The 20,449-nt window shown below is 45.8% G+C and overlaps 1 protein-coding gene across 3 annotated transcripts in view; it reads left to right on the top strand.

Moving 5' to 3' along the window:
• Positions 1 to 20,449, top strand: part of uxs1 (UDP-glucuronate decarboxylase 1) — an 88,357-nt gene that overhangs the window by 22,573 nt on the left and 45,335 nt on the right. For 2 of the 3 annotated variants that reach the window (XM_039007205.1, XM_039007207.1), the window contains exons 5-8: positions 3,273 to 3,333; positions 5,807 to 5,987; positions 14,392 to 14,496; positions 16,351 to 16,410. In XM_039007205.1, the coding sequence (XP_038863133.1) occupies positions 3,273 to 3,333; positions 5,807 to 5,987; positions 14,392 to 14,496; positions 16,351 to 16,410 (407 nt within the window). The remainder of the gene's footprint in view (positions 1 to 3,272; positions 3,334 to 5,806; positions 5,988 to 14,391; positions 14,497 to 16,350; positions 16,411 to 20,449) is intronic. The other variant, XM_039007208.1, reaches the window with a different exon arrangement.

Here is a 20,449-nt window from a genome sequence, read left to right as displayed (position 1 = left end):
TGGGGGATGAATGGCACAACAATGGGCCTCAGGATCTCGTCACGGTACCTCTGCATTAAAATTGCCAACGATAAAATGCAATTGTGTTTGTTGTTCGTAGCTTGTGCCTGCTCATACCATAACCCCACTGCCACCATGGGGCACTCTGTTCATGCGGCGCCATACACGTGAGGTGGGTTGGAGATACAGCCAAATTTTCTAAAATGATGGTAGAGAAATTAACATAAAACTCTCTGGCAACAGCTCTGGTAGACATTCCAGCAGTCAGCATGCCAATTGCACACACTCTCAATTTGAGACCTCTGTGGCATTGTGTTGTGTGACAAAACTGCACATTTTAAAGTGGCCTTTTGTTGTCCCCAGCACAAGGTGCACCTGTGTAAAACAGCACGATCATTAATCAGCTTCTTGATATGCCACATTTGTCAGTTGGATGGATTATCCTAAAGGAGAAATGCTCACTAACAAGGAAGTAAACACATTAGTGAAACATGGGACCAACACTACATGTTGTGTTTATATTTTGGTTCAGTGTAGTTTCAACAGTATTGACTATTTACAAATACCCTAGTATACGGTATACCGCCTAACTCTCTCTCTCTCTCTCACTCACTCACTCACTCACTCACTCACTCACTCACTCACTCACTCACTCACTCACTCACTCACACACACACACACACACACACACACACACACACACACACACACACACACACACACACACACACACACACACACACACACACACACACACACACACACACACACACACACGGTCATCAGAAGGTCCCCAGGCATGATTAATCATGGAACTAAATCCCATATCACTGCCTCTCTGAGCACCTGTCTGCCCCACTTTAAGTTCACCCAGCTTCCTGGGTACACCTCTTAAAGACTCTCACCATGCCGTCTCGACCAAACATGGCCAAATTGGATGGAAATCTAATTTCGCCCTAACGGCACATTTTTCAGAGATAAGTAGTGAGGGTGACAAATCAGTAGTGAGCGAGAAGGACTGAGAACAGGTTTTTTCCTGCCTTGTAGTGGTGTGCTGAATAGCAGGCGCTGCCCAGATTCGATCCTGCCTCTTTTTCCTGGAAAAACTATCAGTGCTGTGTTGAGGTGTGTGGACCTCACTGGCTACTGTAGGACCCAACAAAGACTGCTCACTCGCCCACACACACTCGCATACACACATACACACATACACACATACACACATGCATACATGCATACATACATACATACATACATACATACATACATACATACATACCAATGCATACATACATGCATACAGTTGAAGTTTACATACACTTAGGTTGGAGTCATTAAAACTCGTTTTTCAACCACTCCACAAATTTCTTGTCAACAAACTATAGTTTTGGCAAGTTGGTTAGGACATCTACTTTGTGCATGACACAAGTCATTTTTCCAACAATTGTTTACAGGCAGATTATTTCACTTATAATTCACTGTATCGCAATTCCAGTGGGTCAGAAGTTTACATACACTAAGTTGACTGTGCCTTTAAACAGCCTGGACAACTCCAGAAAATGATGTCATGGCTTTAGAAGCTTCTGATAGGCTAATTGACATAATTTTAGTCAATTGGAGGTGTACCTTTGGATGTATTTCAAGGCCTACCTTCAAACTCAGTGCCTCTTTGCTTGACATCATGGGAAAATCAAAAGAATTCAGCCAAGACCTCAGAAAAATAATGTAGACCTCCACAAGTCTGGTTCATCCTTGGGAGCAATTTCCAAACGCCTGAAGGTACCACATTCATCTGTACCAAAAATAGTATGCAAGTATAAACACCATGCGACCACGCAGCCGTCATACCGCGCAGGAAGGAGATGCGTTCTGTCTCCTAGAGATGAACGTACTTTGGTGTGAGAAGTGCAAATCAATCCCAGAACAACAGCAAAGGACTTTGTGAAGATGCTGGAGGAAACAGGTTCAAAAGTATCTATATCCACAGTAAAACGAGTACTATATCAACATAACCTGAAAGGCCGCTCAGCAAGGAAGAAGTCACTGCTCCAAAACCGCCATAAAAAAACAGACTGCGGTTTACAACTGCACATGGGTACAAAGATTGTACTTTTTGGAGAAATGTCCTCTGGTCTGATGAAACAAAAATAGAATTGTTTGGGCATAATGACCATCATTATGTTTGGAGGAAAAAGGGGGAGGCTTGCTGCAGGAGGGACTGGTGCACTTCACAAATATATATTTGGATATATTGAAGCAACATCTCAAGACATCAGTCAGGAAGTTAAAGCTTGATCACAAACAGGTCTTCCAAATGGACAATGACCCCAAGCATACTTCCAAAGTTGTGGCAAAATGGCTTAAGGGCAACAAAGTCAAGGTATTGCAGTGGCCATCACATTGCCCTGACCTCAATCAGTCCTTGGAGGGGGGAATGACTCCTGTTCTGTTAGGTAACATATCGGCCCCACAATGGCCTTGAATGGGCTGTGTGATTAGGGTGAAATAGTGAACATGTCTCCTTCTTTTCTGAAGGGTTTAGGGGGTAGATAGTTTGCAACTCCCCAAATAAAAGAGTGTGTTGTCACGCTGGTTATGTGGTTTTTCCATCTCCCAGCCCAGTCTTCCCTGGGGCCCAGTCTTCCCTGGGGGGGATATGGAGGGCCACGACACACACTTCTCCCTTCCGCGACACACACGGCGCCCTGCCACGACACACACTTCTCCCTGCCACGACACACACTTCTCCCTGCCACAACACACACTTCTCCCTTCCGCGACACACACAGCTCCCTGCCACGACCCACACGGCTCCCTGCCACGACCCACACGGCTCCCTGCCACGACCCACACGGCTCCCTGCCACGACCCACACGGCTCCCTGCCACGACCCACACGGCTCCCTGCCACGACCCACACGGCTCCCTGCCACGACCCACACGGCTCCCTGCCACGACCCACACGGCTCCCTGCCACGACCCACACGGCTCCCTGCCACGACACACACTGCTCCCTGCCACAATCAGTATTAACCCACAGGCCAGTGGGGCCAAGCCTAATTATAAGCCCAGATGATGTCCCTAAAGAAGTCCTCTACTGTCTGTTCTGGACTGTTACTCATCTCTCAGCATGATATACCCAGTAGCCTTACAGCTCTCATCAACATGATGCTCACACATGACTTATAGATGGATTTCATGGCTTTGATTTGTATTAATGTACTTTCCTCCTATCAAAGGTTTAATTTCTGGAATGTTTATCCTGATTTCCAGTTTCTCTCAGAAATACCCCCCTGTGAAGTTCCTCTCGGAGAAGGATCGGAAAAGGATTTTGGTGAGTGTTTCAAAATGCATGCACCCCACACACAATCACACACGTTCCTCTCTTACCTCTGAGATCACAACCCTGGACTTAAAGCATTCATCTGTTCCACGGTGCCATCTCCACCTCTTCTACCCATCCTCCTTTCCTGCTGCCCTCAGTCAGTCAGCCCTCTTAGATGTCCAATTACTTTTCAATTAAATGTTTTCTCTCTGGTCGTCATTCTTCCCTGGCTTGATACTCTTTTTAAATGAAAAAATATATATATATATCTGAGGTAGACATATATTGCGCTGTGGAGAATCATACTTTTTGATCAGATCTCTGCTCTGGACCATGTCAGGGAACGTGTGTGACGTGTGTGTGTGACGTGTGTGACGTGTGTGACGTGTGTGTGTGTGTGTGACATGTGTGTGTGACGTGTGTGTGTGTGTGTGTGTGACGTGACGTGTGTGTGACGTGTGTGTGACGTGTGTGTGACGTGTGTGACGTGTGTGACGTGTGTGTGTGTGTGACGTGACGTGTGTGTGTGTGTGAGAAGAGTGTGTGTACGTTACTGTACGCCTGTGGCAGTAACTTCAGTGCCTGTAGTGCTGCTCTGAGGCTGAGAGCTCCAACAGGGTCATGATTTCCTGGGCTTGCGTAAGCCACCACTCACTGGACACTTGAGTCGACTCCCCACTGAGTTGTCTGGCTGGCAAACCCCATCCAGAGTTCCATACTAAACACATCCTCTCTTATACATCTGATCATTTCCCACTAGGGATTACACTTTAGGACAGGTCTGTTGTGTCTGTCTAGCTGGCTGGCTGCTAGACCCTTATCCAAACATATTAAACTTGCTCTTTAATGGACAACCAACTGCAACTAGCTTGAAGGCACACTAGGGATTAGGCCTATGCTTCAGGGCAGGTCTGTCTGACTGAAACGGTGATTACCCAATCTCAATATAAACAGCTTTCTATTAACCTCAGCCTATACTATTATTCTCTTTCTCCCCCATGTTATGCTCCCCCAAGTTAGATGTCCCAAGTTGTCTCTTGTATCGGAAGTTAAGATTTTACCAGAATTCGGACACTGAAAGTTTGCTCTCTCTCCCTTCTTCCCTCTGTCATGGTTATCCTGAACTAGATCCATGTTACTCTGTCATGGTTATCCTGAACTAGATCCATGTTACTCTGTCATGGTTATCCTGAACTAGATCCATGTTACTCTGTCATGGTTATCCTGAACTAGATCCATGTTACTCTGTTATGGTTATCCTGAACTAGATCCATGTTACTCTGTTATGGTTATCCTGAACTAGATCCATGTTACTCTGTCATGGTTATCCTGAACTAGATCCATGTTACTCTGTTATGGTTATCCTGAACTAGATCCATCTTACTCTGTTATGGTTATCCTGAACTAGATCCATCTTACTCTGTTATGGTTATCCTGAACTAGATCCATGTTACTCTGTTATGGTTATCCTGAACTAGATCCATGTTACTCTGTTATGGTTATCCTGAACTAGATCCATGTTACTCTGTTATGGTTATCCTGAACTAGATCCATGTTACTCTGTCATGGTTATCCTGAACTAGATCCATGTTACTCTGTTATGGTTATCCTGAACTAGATCCATGTTACTCTGTTATGGTTATCCTGAACTAGATCCATGTTACTCTGTTATGGTTATCCTGAACTAGATCCATGTTACTCTGTCATGGTTATCCTGAACTAGATCCATGTTACTCTGTCGTGGTTATCCTGAACTAGATCCATGTTACTCTGTTATGGTTATCCTGAATTAGATCCATGTTACTCTGTCGTGGTTATCCTGAACTAGATCCATGTTACTCTGTTATGGTTATCCTGAACTAGATCCATGTTACTCTGTTATGGTTATCCTGAACTAGATCCATGTTACTCTGTTATGGTTATCCTGAACTAGATCCATGTTACTCTGTCATGGTTATCCTGAACTAGATCCATGTTACTCTGTCATGGTTATCCTGAACTAGATCCATGTTACTCTGTCATGGTTATCCTGAACTAGATCCATGTTACTCTGTCATGGTTATCCTGAACTAGATCCATGTTACTCTGTTATGGTTATCCTGAACTAGATCCATGTTACTCTGTCATGGTTATCCTGAACTAGATCCATGTTACTCTGTCATGGTTATCCTGAACTAGATCCATGTTACTCTGTTATGGTTATCCTGAATTAGATCCATGTTACTCTGTCATGGTTATCCTGAACTAGATCCATGTTACTCTGTTATGGTTATCCTGAACTAGATCCATGTTACTCTGTCGTGGTTATCCTGAATTAGATCCATGTTACTCTGTCTAGATGGTTTTTGTGCCCTCTATCTCCCCCCTCCCCCTCTCGTGGTGTGGTCCTCTATCCCCTGGTCTAGATCATAGGCAGGGTGGTCTTCGTCTCTTTCTCTGTCTTTCTCCCTACCCCCTCATGGTGTAACCCTCTATCCCCTAGATAACGGGTGGCGCAGGCTTTGTTGGCTCCCATCTGACTGATAAGCTGATGATGGACGGCCATGAGGTGACAGTGGTGGACAACTTCTTCACGGGCCGCAAGAGGAACGTGGAGCACTGGATCGGCCACGAGAACTTTGAGCTCATCAACCACGACGTGGTGGAGCCGCTCTACATCGAGGGTGAGTGAAGACGCCCACAGACACAGATACACACGCACAGAAACACACACACACGTACAATCACATATAGTGCCACATATAATAGGGACACTGAATAGACACGGTATAGACACTGATTGCCACACAGTACTGTAATCTCCTGCTTCGCTTGTGTTAGAAGACCAGGTGTGAGAATGTACCACTAGATAGACTGAAACCTCTCTCTCTCACCCCTGTAACATTTGATCAATATTTGATCAGTCAGTCTGTCCAACAGAATTCTCGGCTGTTCCACCAATTCGGTGACTTTCGAGATGTGTAACTTGGTGAAAAAATAAGTTTGATTTCATCTAGTTTTAACATTCTGTCATAAAGAGCAAATGTTCAAGGTTTTCCCATCAAGAGGTTCAATAAATGACTATAGTAACGGCTTATTCAGTGCCAAATTAATAGGGCCTCCTGAGTGGTGCAGAGGTCTAAGGCATCGCGGTGCTAGGGGTGTCACTACAGATCCGGTTTCAATCCCGGGCTGTGTCACAGGCGGCAGCGACCGGGAGACCCATGAGGCAGCGCACAATTGGCCCAGCGTTGTCCGGGTTAGGGAGGGTTTGGCCGGCTGGGATGTCCTTGTCCGATCGCACTCTAGCGACTCATTGTGGCGGCCGGGCGCATGCAAACTGACTTCGGTCATAAGTGGAACCACCAAGACTCTTCCTAGAGCTGGCCGCCAGGCCATACTGACCAATCGGGGGAGCAGGGCCTTAGTCAGGAAGGTGACAGAGAATCCGATGGTCACTCTGACAGAGCTCCAGAGTTTCTCTGTGAAGATGGGAGAACCTTCTAGAAGAAAAACTCCACAAATCAGACCTTTATGGTAGAGTGGCCAGACGGAAGCCACTCCTCAGTAAATGGCACATGACAGCCCGCTTGGAGTTTGCCAAAAGGCACTTAAAGGAGACTCAGACCATGAGAAACAAGATTTTCTGGTCTGATGAAACCAAGATTGAACTTTTTGGCTTGAATACCAAGCGTCACATCTGGAGGAAACCTGGCACCATCCCTACGGTGAAGCATGGGGGTGGCAGCATCTTGCTGTGGGGATGTTTTTCAGTGGCAGGGACTGGGAGACTATTCAGAATCGAGGGAAAGATGAACAGAGCAAAGTATAGAGATCCTTTATGGAAACCTGCTCCAGAGCGCTCAGGACCTCAGACTGGGGCGAAGGTTCACCTTCCAACAGGACAACGACCTTAAGCACACAGCCAAGACATCGCTCAAGTGGCTTCGGGACAAGTCTCAATGTCCTTGAGTGGCCCAGCCAGAGCCCGGAATTTAACCTGACCGAACATCTCTGGAGAGACCTGAAAATAGCTGTGCATCAATGCTCCCTTCCATCCTGACAGAGCTTGAGAGTATTTGCAGAGAAGAATGGGAAAAGCTACCCAAATACAGGTGTGCCAAGCTTGTAGCATCATACCCAAGAAGACTCAAGGCTGTAATCGCTGCCAAAGGTGCTTCAACAAAGTACTGTGTAAAGGGTCTGAATACTTATGTGTGCGCAATGATTGTTGCTAGGACCGGTGGTTAGACCAGCGACGTCGAGCGCTGGTGAGGGGGAGTAGACATGACAGAAAGTATTGGAATCACTGCCTTTGAGGTGGTTGTACAATTGAACAGATATTTTCTGGATTTTAATAATTAGCGTGTATACGCCTAATTCTGCTCTGCGTGCATTATTTGGTGTTTTACATTGTACACAGAGGATATTTTTGCCAAATTCAGCATGCAGAGTCTCAATTTGTTGTTTGTCCCATTTTGTGAATTCTTGGTTGGTGAGCGGATCCCAGACCTCACAACCATGAAGGGCAAGGTGTTCTACAACTGATTCAAGTATTTTTTGTCATATCCTAATTGTTATGTCGAATTTTATGTTCCTTTTGATGGCGTAGGATGCCCCTCTTGTTTTGTCTCTCAGATCGTTCACAGCTTTGTGGAAGTTACCTGTGGCGCCGAGGTACAAGTCGGAAGTTTACATACACTTTAGCCAAATACATTTAAACTCAGTTTTTCACAATTCCTGACATTTAATCCTAGTAAAAATGCCCTGTCTTAGGTCATTTATGATCACCACTTTTTATTTTAAGAATGGGAAATGTTGGAATAATAGTAGAGAGAATGATTTATTTCAGCTTTTATTTCTTTCATCACATTCCCAGTGGGTCAGAAGTTTACACACACTCAATTAGTATTTGGTAGCATTGCCTTTAAATTGTTTAACTTGAGTCAAACGTTTCGGGTTGCCTTCCACAAGCTTCCCACAATATGTTGGGTGAATTTTGTCCCATTCCTCCTGACATAGCTGGTGTAACGGAGCCTGCCCACAAATGTTCTATAGGATTGAGGTCAGGGCTTTGTGATGGTCACTCCAATACCTTGACTTTGTTGTCCTTAGGCCATTTTGCCACAACTTTGGAAGTATGCTTGGGGTCATTGTCCATTTGGAAGACCTGTTTGCGACCAAGCTTTAACTTCCTGACTGATGTCTTGAGATGTTGCTTCAATATATCCACATAATTTTCATACCTCATGATGCCATCTATTTTGTGAAGTGCACCAGTCCCTCCTGCAGCAAAGCACCCCCAAAACATGATGCTGCCACCCCCGTGCTTCATGGTTGGGATGGTGTTCTTCGGCTTGCAAGCATCCCCTTTTTCCTCCAAACATAACGATGGTCATTATGGCCAAACAGTTCTGTTTTTGTTTCATCAGACCAGAGGACATTTAGTTAGGGTTAACCCTAACCCTAACCCAAAAAGTATGATCTTTGTCCCCATGTGCAGTTGCAAACCGTCGTTTGGCTTTTTTTATGGCGGTTTTGGAGCAGTTGCTTCTTCCTTGCTGAGTGGACTTTCAGGTTATGTCGATATAGGACTCGTTTTACTGTGGATATAGATACTTTTGTACCTGTTTCCTCCAGCATCTTCACAAGGTCCTTTGCTGTTGTTCTGGGATTGATTTGCACTTTTCGCACCAAAGTATGTTCATCTCTAGGAGACAGAACACGTCTCCTTCCTGAGCGGTATGACGGCTGCGTGGTCCCATGGTGTTTATACTTGCGTACTATTGTTTGTACAGATGAACTTGGTACCTTCAGGCATTTTGAAATTGCTCCCAAGGATGAACCAGACTTTTTGACGTCTACATTTTTGTAGGTCTTGGCTGATTTCTTTTGATTTTCCCATGATGCCAAGCAAAGAGGCATTGAGTTTGAAGGTAGGCCTTAAAATACATCTACAGGTACACCTCCAATTGACTCAAATGATGTCAATTAGACTATCAGTAGCTTCTAAAGCCATGACATCATTTTCTGGAGTTGTCTAAGCTGTTTAAAGGCACAGTCAACTTAGTGTATGTAAACTTCTGACCCACTGGAATTGCGATACAGTGAAATAGTCTGTCTGTAAACAACAACAAAATTGTCTTTATCTGGTTGTAGTCTGACCAGATAACAACCAAAATATGACATAATCCCCATAGCATCTTGATCCGGTCATGAAAAAGACATAAGGGGGCCACATTGTGGCCACTGACACAGAGCTTTCAGGTCACAGTGGTCTGCTGGGAAAAGCTGATTGTTAGATGACTTGTGTCCCTGAGATAATACGTTGAGGGGAATCTATTTTCCCCTGACAGAAGGCCTTAAAAGAAGCCTAAAACCTGATCCACTTCTCCACTCATTGACCTTGGTGAGCGGGATAGAAGGAGCGTTGATGACAGGGCCTACCCTGCTGTGCCTTCAAGTCTTATCAGGAACACGTCACTACACACCCATCTCCCCTACAGAGCCAGCCGCGCTCTACTCATAACCATCAAAGCACTACAATTACAACTTTAATGCTTCTTTTTACCTCCATAGTTCCTTCTCTCTTTCTCCTCTCTCTCTCTCTCTCTCTCCAGGTCTCATTCTCGCACACTCTTTGCTTCATTCTCTCTCTTTCTCTCTCTCTATTTCCCCTCTCTTTCTCTCCCTCTCTTACCCACTGTTCCTAGGCAGTCATTGAAAATAAGAATTTGTTCTTAACTGACTTGCCTAGTTAAATAATGGTAAAATAAATAAAACATTTCCCCTCTCTTTCTCTAGAGGGCTGTTTAAAGAGAGGCAGAATGTGGAGTAAAACAGAGAGACCAAACGACAGGGTAAATAGAAAGGGGATTGATACTGTTTTACTCTGTTAGGATCTATTCATTTATGCCTTTCGCTTTAGGCGTACACATAATGCACACAGACAGACACAGACAGACACAGACAGACACAGACAGACGCGGACGGACGGACGGACGGACGGACGGGCGGGCGGGCGGACGGACGGACACAGACGGACGGACACAGACGGACGGACACAGACGGACGGACACAGACGGACAGACGGACAGACACAGACACAGACGGACACAGACACAGACGGACACAGACACAGACGGACAGACACAGACGGACAGCCACAGACGGACAGCCACAGACGGACAGCCACAGACACAGACGGACAGACACAGACGGACAGCCACAGACACAGACGGACAGCCACAGACACAGACGGACAGACACAGACGGACAGACACAGACGGACAGACACAGACGGACAGACACAGACGGACAGACACAGACGGACAGACACAGACGGACAGACACAGACGGACAGACACAGACGGACAGCCACAGACACAGACGGACAGACACAGACGGACAGCCACAGACACAGACGGACAGACACAGACGGACAGACACAGACGGACAGCCACAGACACAGACGGACAGACACAGACGGACAGCCACAGACACAGACGGACAGACACAGACGGACAGCCACAGACGGACAGCCACAGACGGACAGCCACAGACGGACAGCCACAGACGGACAGCCACAGACGGACAGCCACAGACGGACAGCCACAGACGGACAGCCACAGACGGACAGCCACAGACGGCCAGACGGACAGCCACAGACGGCCAGACGGACAGCCACAGACGGCCAGACGGACAGCCACAGACGGCCAGACGGACAGCCACAGACGGCCAGACGGACTGCCACAGACAGCCACAGACGGACAGCCACAGACGGACAGACGGACAGCCACAGACGGACAGCCACAGACGGACAGACGGACAGCCACAGACAGTTGAACAGACTGGTAACAGGGATTGCAACAATGGCGGCGGATAATTTTAGAAAGAGAGGGTCCAGATTGTCTAGCCCAGCAATTTGTACGGGTCCAGATTTTCCTGCTCTTTCAGAATTTAAAGGAGGTAAAGGAGAACCTGGGGAGGCTCGGGCAAGTAGCTACGAGGGGTGCAAAGCTGCTGGCCGGGGTTGGGGTAGCCAGGAGGAAAGCATGGCCAGCCGTAGAGAAATGCTTACTTAAATTTTCGATTATCATGGATTTATCGATGGTGACCGTGTCGCCTAGCCTCAGTGCAGTGGGCAGCTGGGAGGAGGTGCTCTTTTTGGAGTTAGAGCTACAGGATGCAAATTTCTGTTTGAAAAAGCTAGCCTTTGCTTTGCTGACTGACTGTGTGTATTGGTTCCTTACTTCCCTGAACAGTTTCATATCGCAGGGACTATTCGATGCTATTGCAGTCCGCCACAGGATGTTTTTGTGCTGGTCAAGAGCAGTCAGGTCTGGAGTGAACCAAGGGCTATATCTGTTCTTAGTTCAATTTTTTTTTGAAAGGGGCATGCTTATTTAAGATGGTAAGGAAATTACTTTTAAAGAACGACCAGGCATCCTCGACTGACGGGATGAGGTCAATATCCTTCCAGGAAACCTGGGCCAGGTTGATTAGAAAGGCCTCCTCGCAGAAGTGTTTTAGGGAGCGTTTGACAGTGATGAGGGGTGGTCGTTTGACCGCGGACCAATAGCGGATGCAGGCAATGAGGCAGTGATCGCTGAGATCCTGATTGAAAACAGCAGAGGTGTATTTGGAGGGAAAGTTGGTCAGGATAATATCTATGAGGGTGCCCATGTTTACGGATTTAGGGTTGTACCTGGTGGTTTCCTTGATCATTTGTTTGAGATTGAGGGCATCTAGCTTAGATTGTAGGACTGCTGGGGTGTTAAGCATATCCCAGTTTAGGTCACCTAACAGAACAAACTCTGAAGATGGATGGGGGGCAATCAATTCACATATGGTGTCCAGGACACAGCTGGGAGCTGAGGGGGGTCTATAACAGGCGGCAACAGTGAGAGACTTATTTCTGGAGAGATTCATTTTTAAGAAGCTCATAGACCTGGAAAGTATGACAGAACGTTGCAAGCTATCTCTGCAGTAGATTGCAACTCCTCCCCCTTTGGCAGTTCTATCTTGACGGAAAATGTTGTAGTTGGGTATGGAAATCAAAAAAATTTGATTGGTGGCTTGGTGGCTTTCCTAAGCCAAGACACGGCAAGGACATCAGGGTTGGCGGAGTGTGCTAAAGCAGTGAGTAAAACAAACTTAGGGAGGAGGCTTCTGATGTTAACATGCATGAAACCAAGGCTTTTTTGATTACAGAAGTCAGGATGGCAGGAAGCTTGGCATTTGCCATACCAGGCAGTGATGCAACCAGTCAGGATGCTCTCGATGGTGCAGCTGTAGAACCTTTTGAGGATCTGAGGACCCATGACAAATCTTTTCAGTCTCCTGAGGGGGAATAGGTTTTGTCGTGCCCTCTTCACTACTGTCTTGGTGTGCTTGGACCATGTTAGTTTGTTGGTAATGTGGACACCAAGGAACTTGAAGCTCTCAACCTGCTCCACTGCAGCCCCGTCGATGAGAATGGGGGCGTGCTCGGTCCTCTTTTTTCTGTAGTCCACAATCATCTCCTTTGTCTTGATCACATTGAGGGAGAGGTTGTTGTCCTGGCACCACATGGCCAGGTCTCTGACCTCCTCCCTATAGACTGTCTCGTCGTCAGTGATCAGGCCTACCACTGTTGTCATCTGCAAACTTGATGATGGTGTTGGAGTCGTGCCTGGCCGTGCAGTCATTAATGAACAGGGAGTAGAGGAGGGGACTGAGCACGCATACCTCAGGGGCCCCTGTGTTGAGGATCAGCGTGGGGGATGTGTTGTTACCTACCCTTACCACCCGGGGGCAGCCGTCAGGAAGTCCAGGATCCAGTTGCAGCGGGAGGTGTTTAGTCCCAGGGTCCTTAGCTTATTGATGAGCTTTGAGGACACTATGGTGTTGAATGCTGAGCTGTAGTCATTGAATAACATTCTCACATAGGTGTTCCTTTTGTCCAGGTTGGAAAGGGCACAGTGGAGTGCAATAGAGATTGCATCATCTGTGGATCTGTTAGGGCGGTATGCGATTTGGAGTGGGTCTAGGGTTTCTGGGATAATGGTGTGAGCCATGACCAGCCTTTCAAAGCACTTCATGGCTACAGACGTGAGTGCTACGGGTCGGTAGTCATTTAGGCAGGTTACCTTAGTGTTATTGGGCACAGAGACTATGGTGGTCTGCTTAAAACATGTTGGTATTAGAGGCTCGGATTGGGAGAGGTTGAAAAAGTCAGTGAAGACACTTGCCAGTTGGTCCGCTCATGCTCTGAGTACGAGTCTTGGTAACCCCTGCGGCCTTGTGAATGTTGACCTGTTTAAAGGTCTTACTCACATCGTCTGCGGAGAGCGTGATCACACAGTCTTCCGGAACAGCTGGTGCTCTCATGCATGTTTCAGTGTTAATAAAGCAGGAAGCACCAGTGACTCAATCAATAAAAAAGTGGTCAGATGAAGCAGATGCTAAGCTCACATCGGCTTAGCATCCTTCCAGTGCAGTAGCAGCTGATCATACCATCCTTCTGGTGCAGTAGCAGCTGATCATACCATCCTTCTAGTACAGTAGCAGCTGATCATAACATCCTTCTAATGCAGTAGCAGCTGATCATACCATCCTTCTAGTACAGTAGCAGCTGATCATACCATCCTTCTAGTACAGTAGCAGCTGATCATAACATCCTTCTAATGCAGTAGCAGCTGATCATACCATCCTTCTAGTGCAGTAGCAGCTGATCATAACATCCTTCTAGTGCAGTAGCAGCTGATCATAACATCCTTCTAGTGCAGTAGCAGCTGATCATAACATCCTTCTAGTGCAGTAGCAGCTGATCATAACATCCTTCAGTATGGTGTTCTACCAGACACCAACCACTGTTATTCATTGTGCCTTTACAGTACCATGTCATTAACTTATTCTTTCTGCAGGTGTGCAAATAATTACATTCATCTCTCTCCCCCCTATTTTCTCTTTCCACCCTTCCTCTCTCTCTCTCGCTCTTTCTCTCTCTCTCTCTCTCGCTCTTTCTCTCTCTCTCTCTCGTGCGCTTTCTCTCTCTCTCTCTCTCTCGCTTTCTCTCTCTCTCACACTTTCTCCTCCCCCCTATAGTGGACCAGATCTATCACCTGGCCTCTCCTGCTTCTCCTCCCAACTACATGTACAATCCCATCAAGACCCTGAAGACTAACACTATAGGAACCCTCAACATGCTGGGTGAGTCAAGAATTACACAGACTGGGTTAACAGCAGTGCAGTCCTCTATTTTAGTCTAGTTTGGATGGATCAGTAAAGACTTTTCTTTGCATAGTTTTTGTTTTGTGGTTTTGTAATTTCTACAGATTGAATGGTAGAATCTGAACTATCTCCAAAACGATGGTGACAACCATCTTCACGAAAACTCCCTTGCCACTGTTTGACAGGCAGATATGAAAGGCTGATGATTATAATTAATGGACTGGTGACGAGGCAGGTTTCTCTGACAGTCAGTTGTCAAGGTGTACGGAACATGAGGGAGGAAAATTAACAAATAACACGGAAGACTGGTCCCTCTAATTACCTTCTCTCTCCCTCCACCTACCTTTCCATTCACCTCTCTCCCTCCACCTCTGCCAATAATCTCTACACCTTTCCCTCCCTCTCTCCATCCCTCTCCCCCCTCCCTCTCCGTTCCTCTCTCTCCTTGGCCCCCTCCTCCCCAGATTGCAGCTGATCCTCCTCCTCTGTCTAGTGTGTGATAGTGGTTGTATTAAGCTCACATCCCTCCATCACATAGCAGAGTAAATGCATGAGATCAGCTCAAGGCCACCAGTTAGCTTACAGTCCACATACCTTCCACAGTGAAGACTGAGCAGGCTTGTAGATCTCTTACTCTCTCCGCCATGACACACATATAGACGCGCACACTGACTCATGAGAAGAGCATGATCAGCTGCATTCTGGTGTGTGTGTGTGAGTTACCGCCATATATTGACCAATCGCTTTTCACCTAATCTGCTTCAAGAACAAGATGATATGTTTTGGATCTGTTAGTGCTGGTATGGAACAAAACCCTGCAGACCCTACAGTACCATTGCTGACAGACAGACCGGACGCGCGTACACACATCTTTATGATCCACACTGGTAATAAAGAGACTGCAAGAGCCATCTCTTCGTGAGAGTGTGTAGTAATTTCACATGCGATTGCCATGTTGAGAGTGAAGAGGCATTCGATGTGTTGTCTGCACTGTGTGGCACCTTCATGTGCATTTACAGGTGTCATTCATCCTTGGACAATTACTGACCACAACTGTCTGGTAATTATCTTAGTAGAAACATTTATGGCACAGAAAACTATGAAATGCATTGCGTGTGAGAGGTTGGAGGCGCCGGGATGTATTTGTCATCAGCATGGCATTTTTATCACATGCATTTTCGCTTTGAACATCTCATGCCATCGCCCCTACACCAATTTACTGTACATTTAGTTTTCGGTGTTTTAGAGTGGCAGCGGAGGTTGTTGGGTAATTGGGGTGTGATATACAGCAGGTTAGTAGGACATACGAGGGGCCTAGATTCCTCTCTCCACAGACTTGGAAGTCTTCCTTGCCAAGTGAAAGCCTGGTCCCAGATCTGGGCTGGGAAGTGTTTTGCCAACATGTATAGTCAGAGGAGTTGGCTTAAACACATACAGATCTGGGACCAGGCTGGCGAAGTTGAACTCTTTGATTAGATACACTATGCTGGATTGTCCTTTTCCCGCTTGTCTGTAAGTGTATCTGGTTCCAGTCCCGCTGCTTTGGTTGGATTACCCCTCCCAGATTCTCCTTCTATACTAATCCTGCTCTGATCTCTCTGCTCTGTCCCGCTGCTGGATCCACTCTGAGTTGGATTGATCTTGTCTGCCTCTCCACAGGTGTGACGCCTGGCTTTATTACTCTTGCCTGACTCTCTCCCCAGGCTCCACTCTGGCTTTGATTGATCTAGTCTGTGGCTCTCCCCAGGACAGGCTCTGGGTTTGATTGATCTGGTCTGCCTCTCCAGGGTTTTTGGCTCTGGGTCTTATTGCTCTTGTCTTGTATGTCTCCAGGGTTGGCGAAGCGTGTTGGAGCTCGTCTGCTGCTGGCGTCTACGTCTGAGGTGTACGGAGGTAACACACACACACACGCACACACACACACACACACACACACACACCGTTTACCCAGCGTGGACATTTTATTATGACATCATCTTTCTCTCCCTGACTGACAACTGGTGTGCTGTGTACAGACAACTGGTGTTCTGTGTACAGACAACTGGTGTTCTGTGTACTGACAACTGGTGTTCTGTGTACAGACAACTGGTGTTCTGTGTACAGACAACTGGTGTTCTGTGTACAGACAACTGGTGAGACAGTGTCTGCTGTTGTTGTGGCTAATTTAGGTTCAGCCACAGGTCAGCGGGATGTCTCTGGGGGAGGGAGGATAAAGCGTCTGGGCTGGGCTGCTGTCCACTCCTGGCCAGAGCGAGGTCCTCAGGGTCTCCAAGCTACCGGCTATCTCCATAAACACCCTGAATTCATACGCATGTACGCACCAATGACCATACAGTACACACACACACAAAAACAATGATCGATTTAGTCAATCTTCCGATGCACTCTCTTTCTCACTCTATTTCCTTCTCCCTCTGTCTACCACCCGAAGTCGACTACGCAAGTGGCTGACATGAGCCCATTGCCTAGAGAGTTCACCGCTAATTGCCAGAGCCTTCCGCCTGCCCCCTTTATTGATCTCTAGGCTTAGGTACGCTGCCCGACCCCTTTATTAACTTCTTGACGCACGGATCCCTTTATTTTCATCAACAACCGCTAAATTGCAAAGCGCCAAATAAATAAAAAAATTCAAAAAATAATTATATTCATGAAATCACAAATGCAATACAGCAAAACACAGCTTAGCTTGTTGTTAAACAACCTGTCATGTCAGATTTTGAAAATATGCTTTACAGCAAAAGCAATCCAAGCATTTGTGTGAGTTTATCGATCACAAGGCAAAACATTAAGAACACCTAGCAGCAGTGTAGATTGGTCACGAAAGCCAGAAAAGCAATACAATTAATCGCTTACCTTTGATGATCTTCGGATATTTGCACTCACGAGACTCCCAGTTACACAATAAATGTTCCTTTTGTTCGATAAACCTCCATTTGTTTGGCGCGTTATGTTCAGTATTCCACAGCCTTAGACAGGTCATCAAGGCTTGACGAAAATTCCAAAGAGTATCCGTAAAGTTCTTAGAAACATGTCAAACGTTTTTAATAATCAAACCTCAGGTTGTTTTTATCATCAATAAAAGATAATATCTCAACCGGACTGTAAACTATTCAATACTGGAGAGAAAGAAAATATCGAGCAAACAGTGTCGAGCGCATCAACTAATGGAGGGACATCCGTGTATCCACTGACGCGTTTTGATAAATCTCGCTCATTTTTCTAAATAAAAGCTTGAAACTATGTCTAAAGACTGTTCACACCTGAGGAAGCCACAGGAAAAGGAATCTGGTTGATATCCCTTTAAATGGAGGATAGGCAGGCAATGGAACAGGGATTTTTCAAAATGGAAGTCACTTCCGGGTTGGATTTTCTCAGGTTTTCGCCTGCAAAATCAGTTCTGTTATACTCACAGACAATATTTTGACAGTTTTGGAAACTTTAGAGTGTTTTCTATCCTACTCTGTCAATTATATGCATATTCTAGCATCTGGACCTGAGAAATAGGCAGCTTACAATGGGAACATTATTTTTCCAAACATAAGAATTCCGCCCCCTAGCTTCAAGAGGTTAATGATTTATGTGAAGCTAGTGATGTACGCTACGAGACAGACCTTTATCGCACCACCACTACAGTAGCCTCCTCCACTGGTGCCAACTGTTGACAGAAAGCGCTAACTTTAACAGCAATACTCGGCCTGGAGGACTGGGTGTTTCATAGAGTTATGACTGTGAAACCCCTCAAACCTTAGTTAAAGCTTGCCAACATGTCTCTTTCTTATGCAAATTAACATTGTATTGTTTTCCTACAGTTCAGTAACTTTAGCCACAGTAGTAACAGGAAAGAAGAAGCTGTTGCGGCTGTTATTGTTTGTTAGCGCGGTATTCCTTTGTAACTGTCCTCAACTCCGCTCACCACGTCTCTGGATAAAGACAACAGTGCTCTGAGGAACCAATAACCGCATTGCACGTGTGCATGCGTTCGTGTGAGCCTTCCCTGGGGTACCAGAGTTATAATAATGAATTGTGATATCTAGCTGGCAAACATTAGGTTGTGAACTCTTTACTGTAACTAGATCACATGCCAACTGTTGCACAACAGTGACTGACTAGCAAGGCTCTGGTCTCTCGTTGTTGTTTTCCTTGTAAACAAACACTATGTGACTGGAGACTACCGGCAAGCTTCATAATGAACATTTACGTGACAGGTGAAATGAAAAACGCAATCTTTGTCTCCTAACATATTGCACAGTTGACTGCAGGTATTTACTTAAAAGGTGGCTACAAATATTCACATCTATAAAATAGTTCCAATGGTATTGAAAAACCTTCCCGTGGCTATTTCCAGATACCCCAGTATATGGTAAAAATGGTGTGTTGGGTTTTGTTGTAGTGAGAAAGGTCAGCTGTGTACAGCACATGCTCCCCACAGTGTTGAACTATTGAACAGGCCTGCTGTCACGCTGCTGTCAAAGCCAGAGAACACAACACACTCGACTACACCCGCTTAACTTTGTGTATGTACAGTTGAAGTCGGAAGTTTACATACACTTAGGTTGGAGTCATTAAAACTAGTTTTTCAACCACTCCAAATGTCTTGTTAACAAACTATAGTTTTGGCAAGTCGGTTAGGACATCTACTTTGTGCATGACACAAGTCATTTTTCCAACAATTGTTTACAGACAGATTATTTCACTTATAATTCACTGTATCACAATTCCAGTGGGTCAGAAATGTACATACACTTAGTTGAATGTGCATTTAAACAGCTTGTAAAATTCCAATGTCATGGCTTTAGAAGCTTCTGATAGGCTAATTGACATAATTTGAGTCAATTGGAGGTGTACCTGTGGATGTATTTCAAGGCCTACCTTCAAACTCTGTGCCTCTTTGCTTGACATCATGGGAAAATCAAAAGAAATCAGCCAACACCTTAGATTGGAGACCTCCACAAGTCTGTTTCATCCTTGGGAGCAATTTCCAAACGCCTGAAGGTACCACGTTCATCTGTACAAACAATAGTACGGAAGTATAAACACCATGGGACCACGCAGCTGTCATACCGCTCAGGAAGGAGACGTGTTCTGTCTCCTAGAGATGAACGTACTTTGGTGCGAAAAGTGCAAATCAATCCCAGAACAACAGCAAAGGACCTTGTGAAGATGCTGGAGGAAACAGGTACAAAAGTATCTATATCCACAGTAAAACGAGTACTATATCAACATAACCTAAAAGACCGCTCAGCAAGGAAGATGCCACTGCTCCAAACCGCCATAAAAAAGCCAGACTATGGTTTGCAACTGTACATGGAGGCAAAAATCATACTTTTTGGAGAAATGTCCTCTGGCCTGATGAAAAAAAAATAAAACTGTTTGGCCATAATGACCATCGTTATGTTTGGAGGAAAAAGGGGGAGGCTTGCAAGCCGAAGCACACCATCCCAACCATGAAGCACGGGGGTGGCAGCATCATGTTTTGGGGGTGCTTTGCTGCACGAGGGACTGGTGCACTTCACAAAATAGATGGCATCATGAGGTAGGAAAATTATGTGGATATATTGAAGCAACATCTCAAGACATCAGTCAGGAAGTTAAAGCTTGGTCGCAAATGAGTCTTCCAAATGGACAATGATCCCAAGTATATTTCCAAAGTTGTGGCAAAATGGCTTAAGGACAACAAAGTCAAGGTATTGGAGTGGCCATCACAAAGCCCTGACCTCAATTCTATAGAAAATATGTGGGCAGAACTGAAAAAGTGTGTGCGAGCAAGGAGGCCTACAAACCTGACTCAGTTACACCAGCTCTGTCAGTTATACAAAGTTATACAAGTTATACAAAGGCAATGCTACCAAATACTAATTGAGTGTATGTATACTTCTGCCCCACTGGGAATGTGATGAAAGAAATAAAAGCTGAAAGAAATAGTTGTCTCTAC

This window comes from Salvelinus namaycush, chromosome 13, assembly GCF_016432855.1.
Source record: "Salvelinus namaycush isolate Seneca chromosome 13, SaNama_1.0, whole genome shotgun sequence".
Classification (NCBI taxonomy): domain Eukaryota; kingdom Metazoa; phylum Chordata; class Actinopteri; order Salmoniformes; family Salmonidae; genus Salvelinus; species Salvelinus namaycush.
The sequence above is the reverse complement of the archived record's forward strand: the minus strand, read 5'-3'. Positions and strand labels throughout refer to the sequence as shown.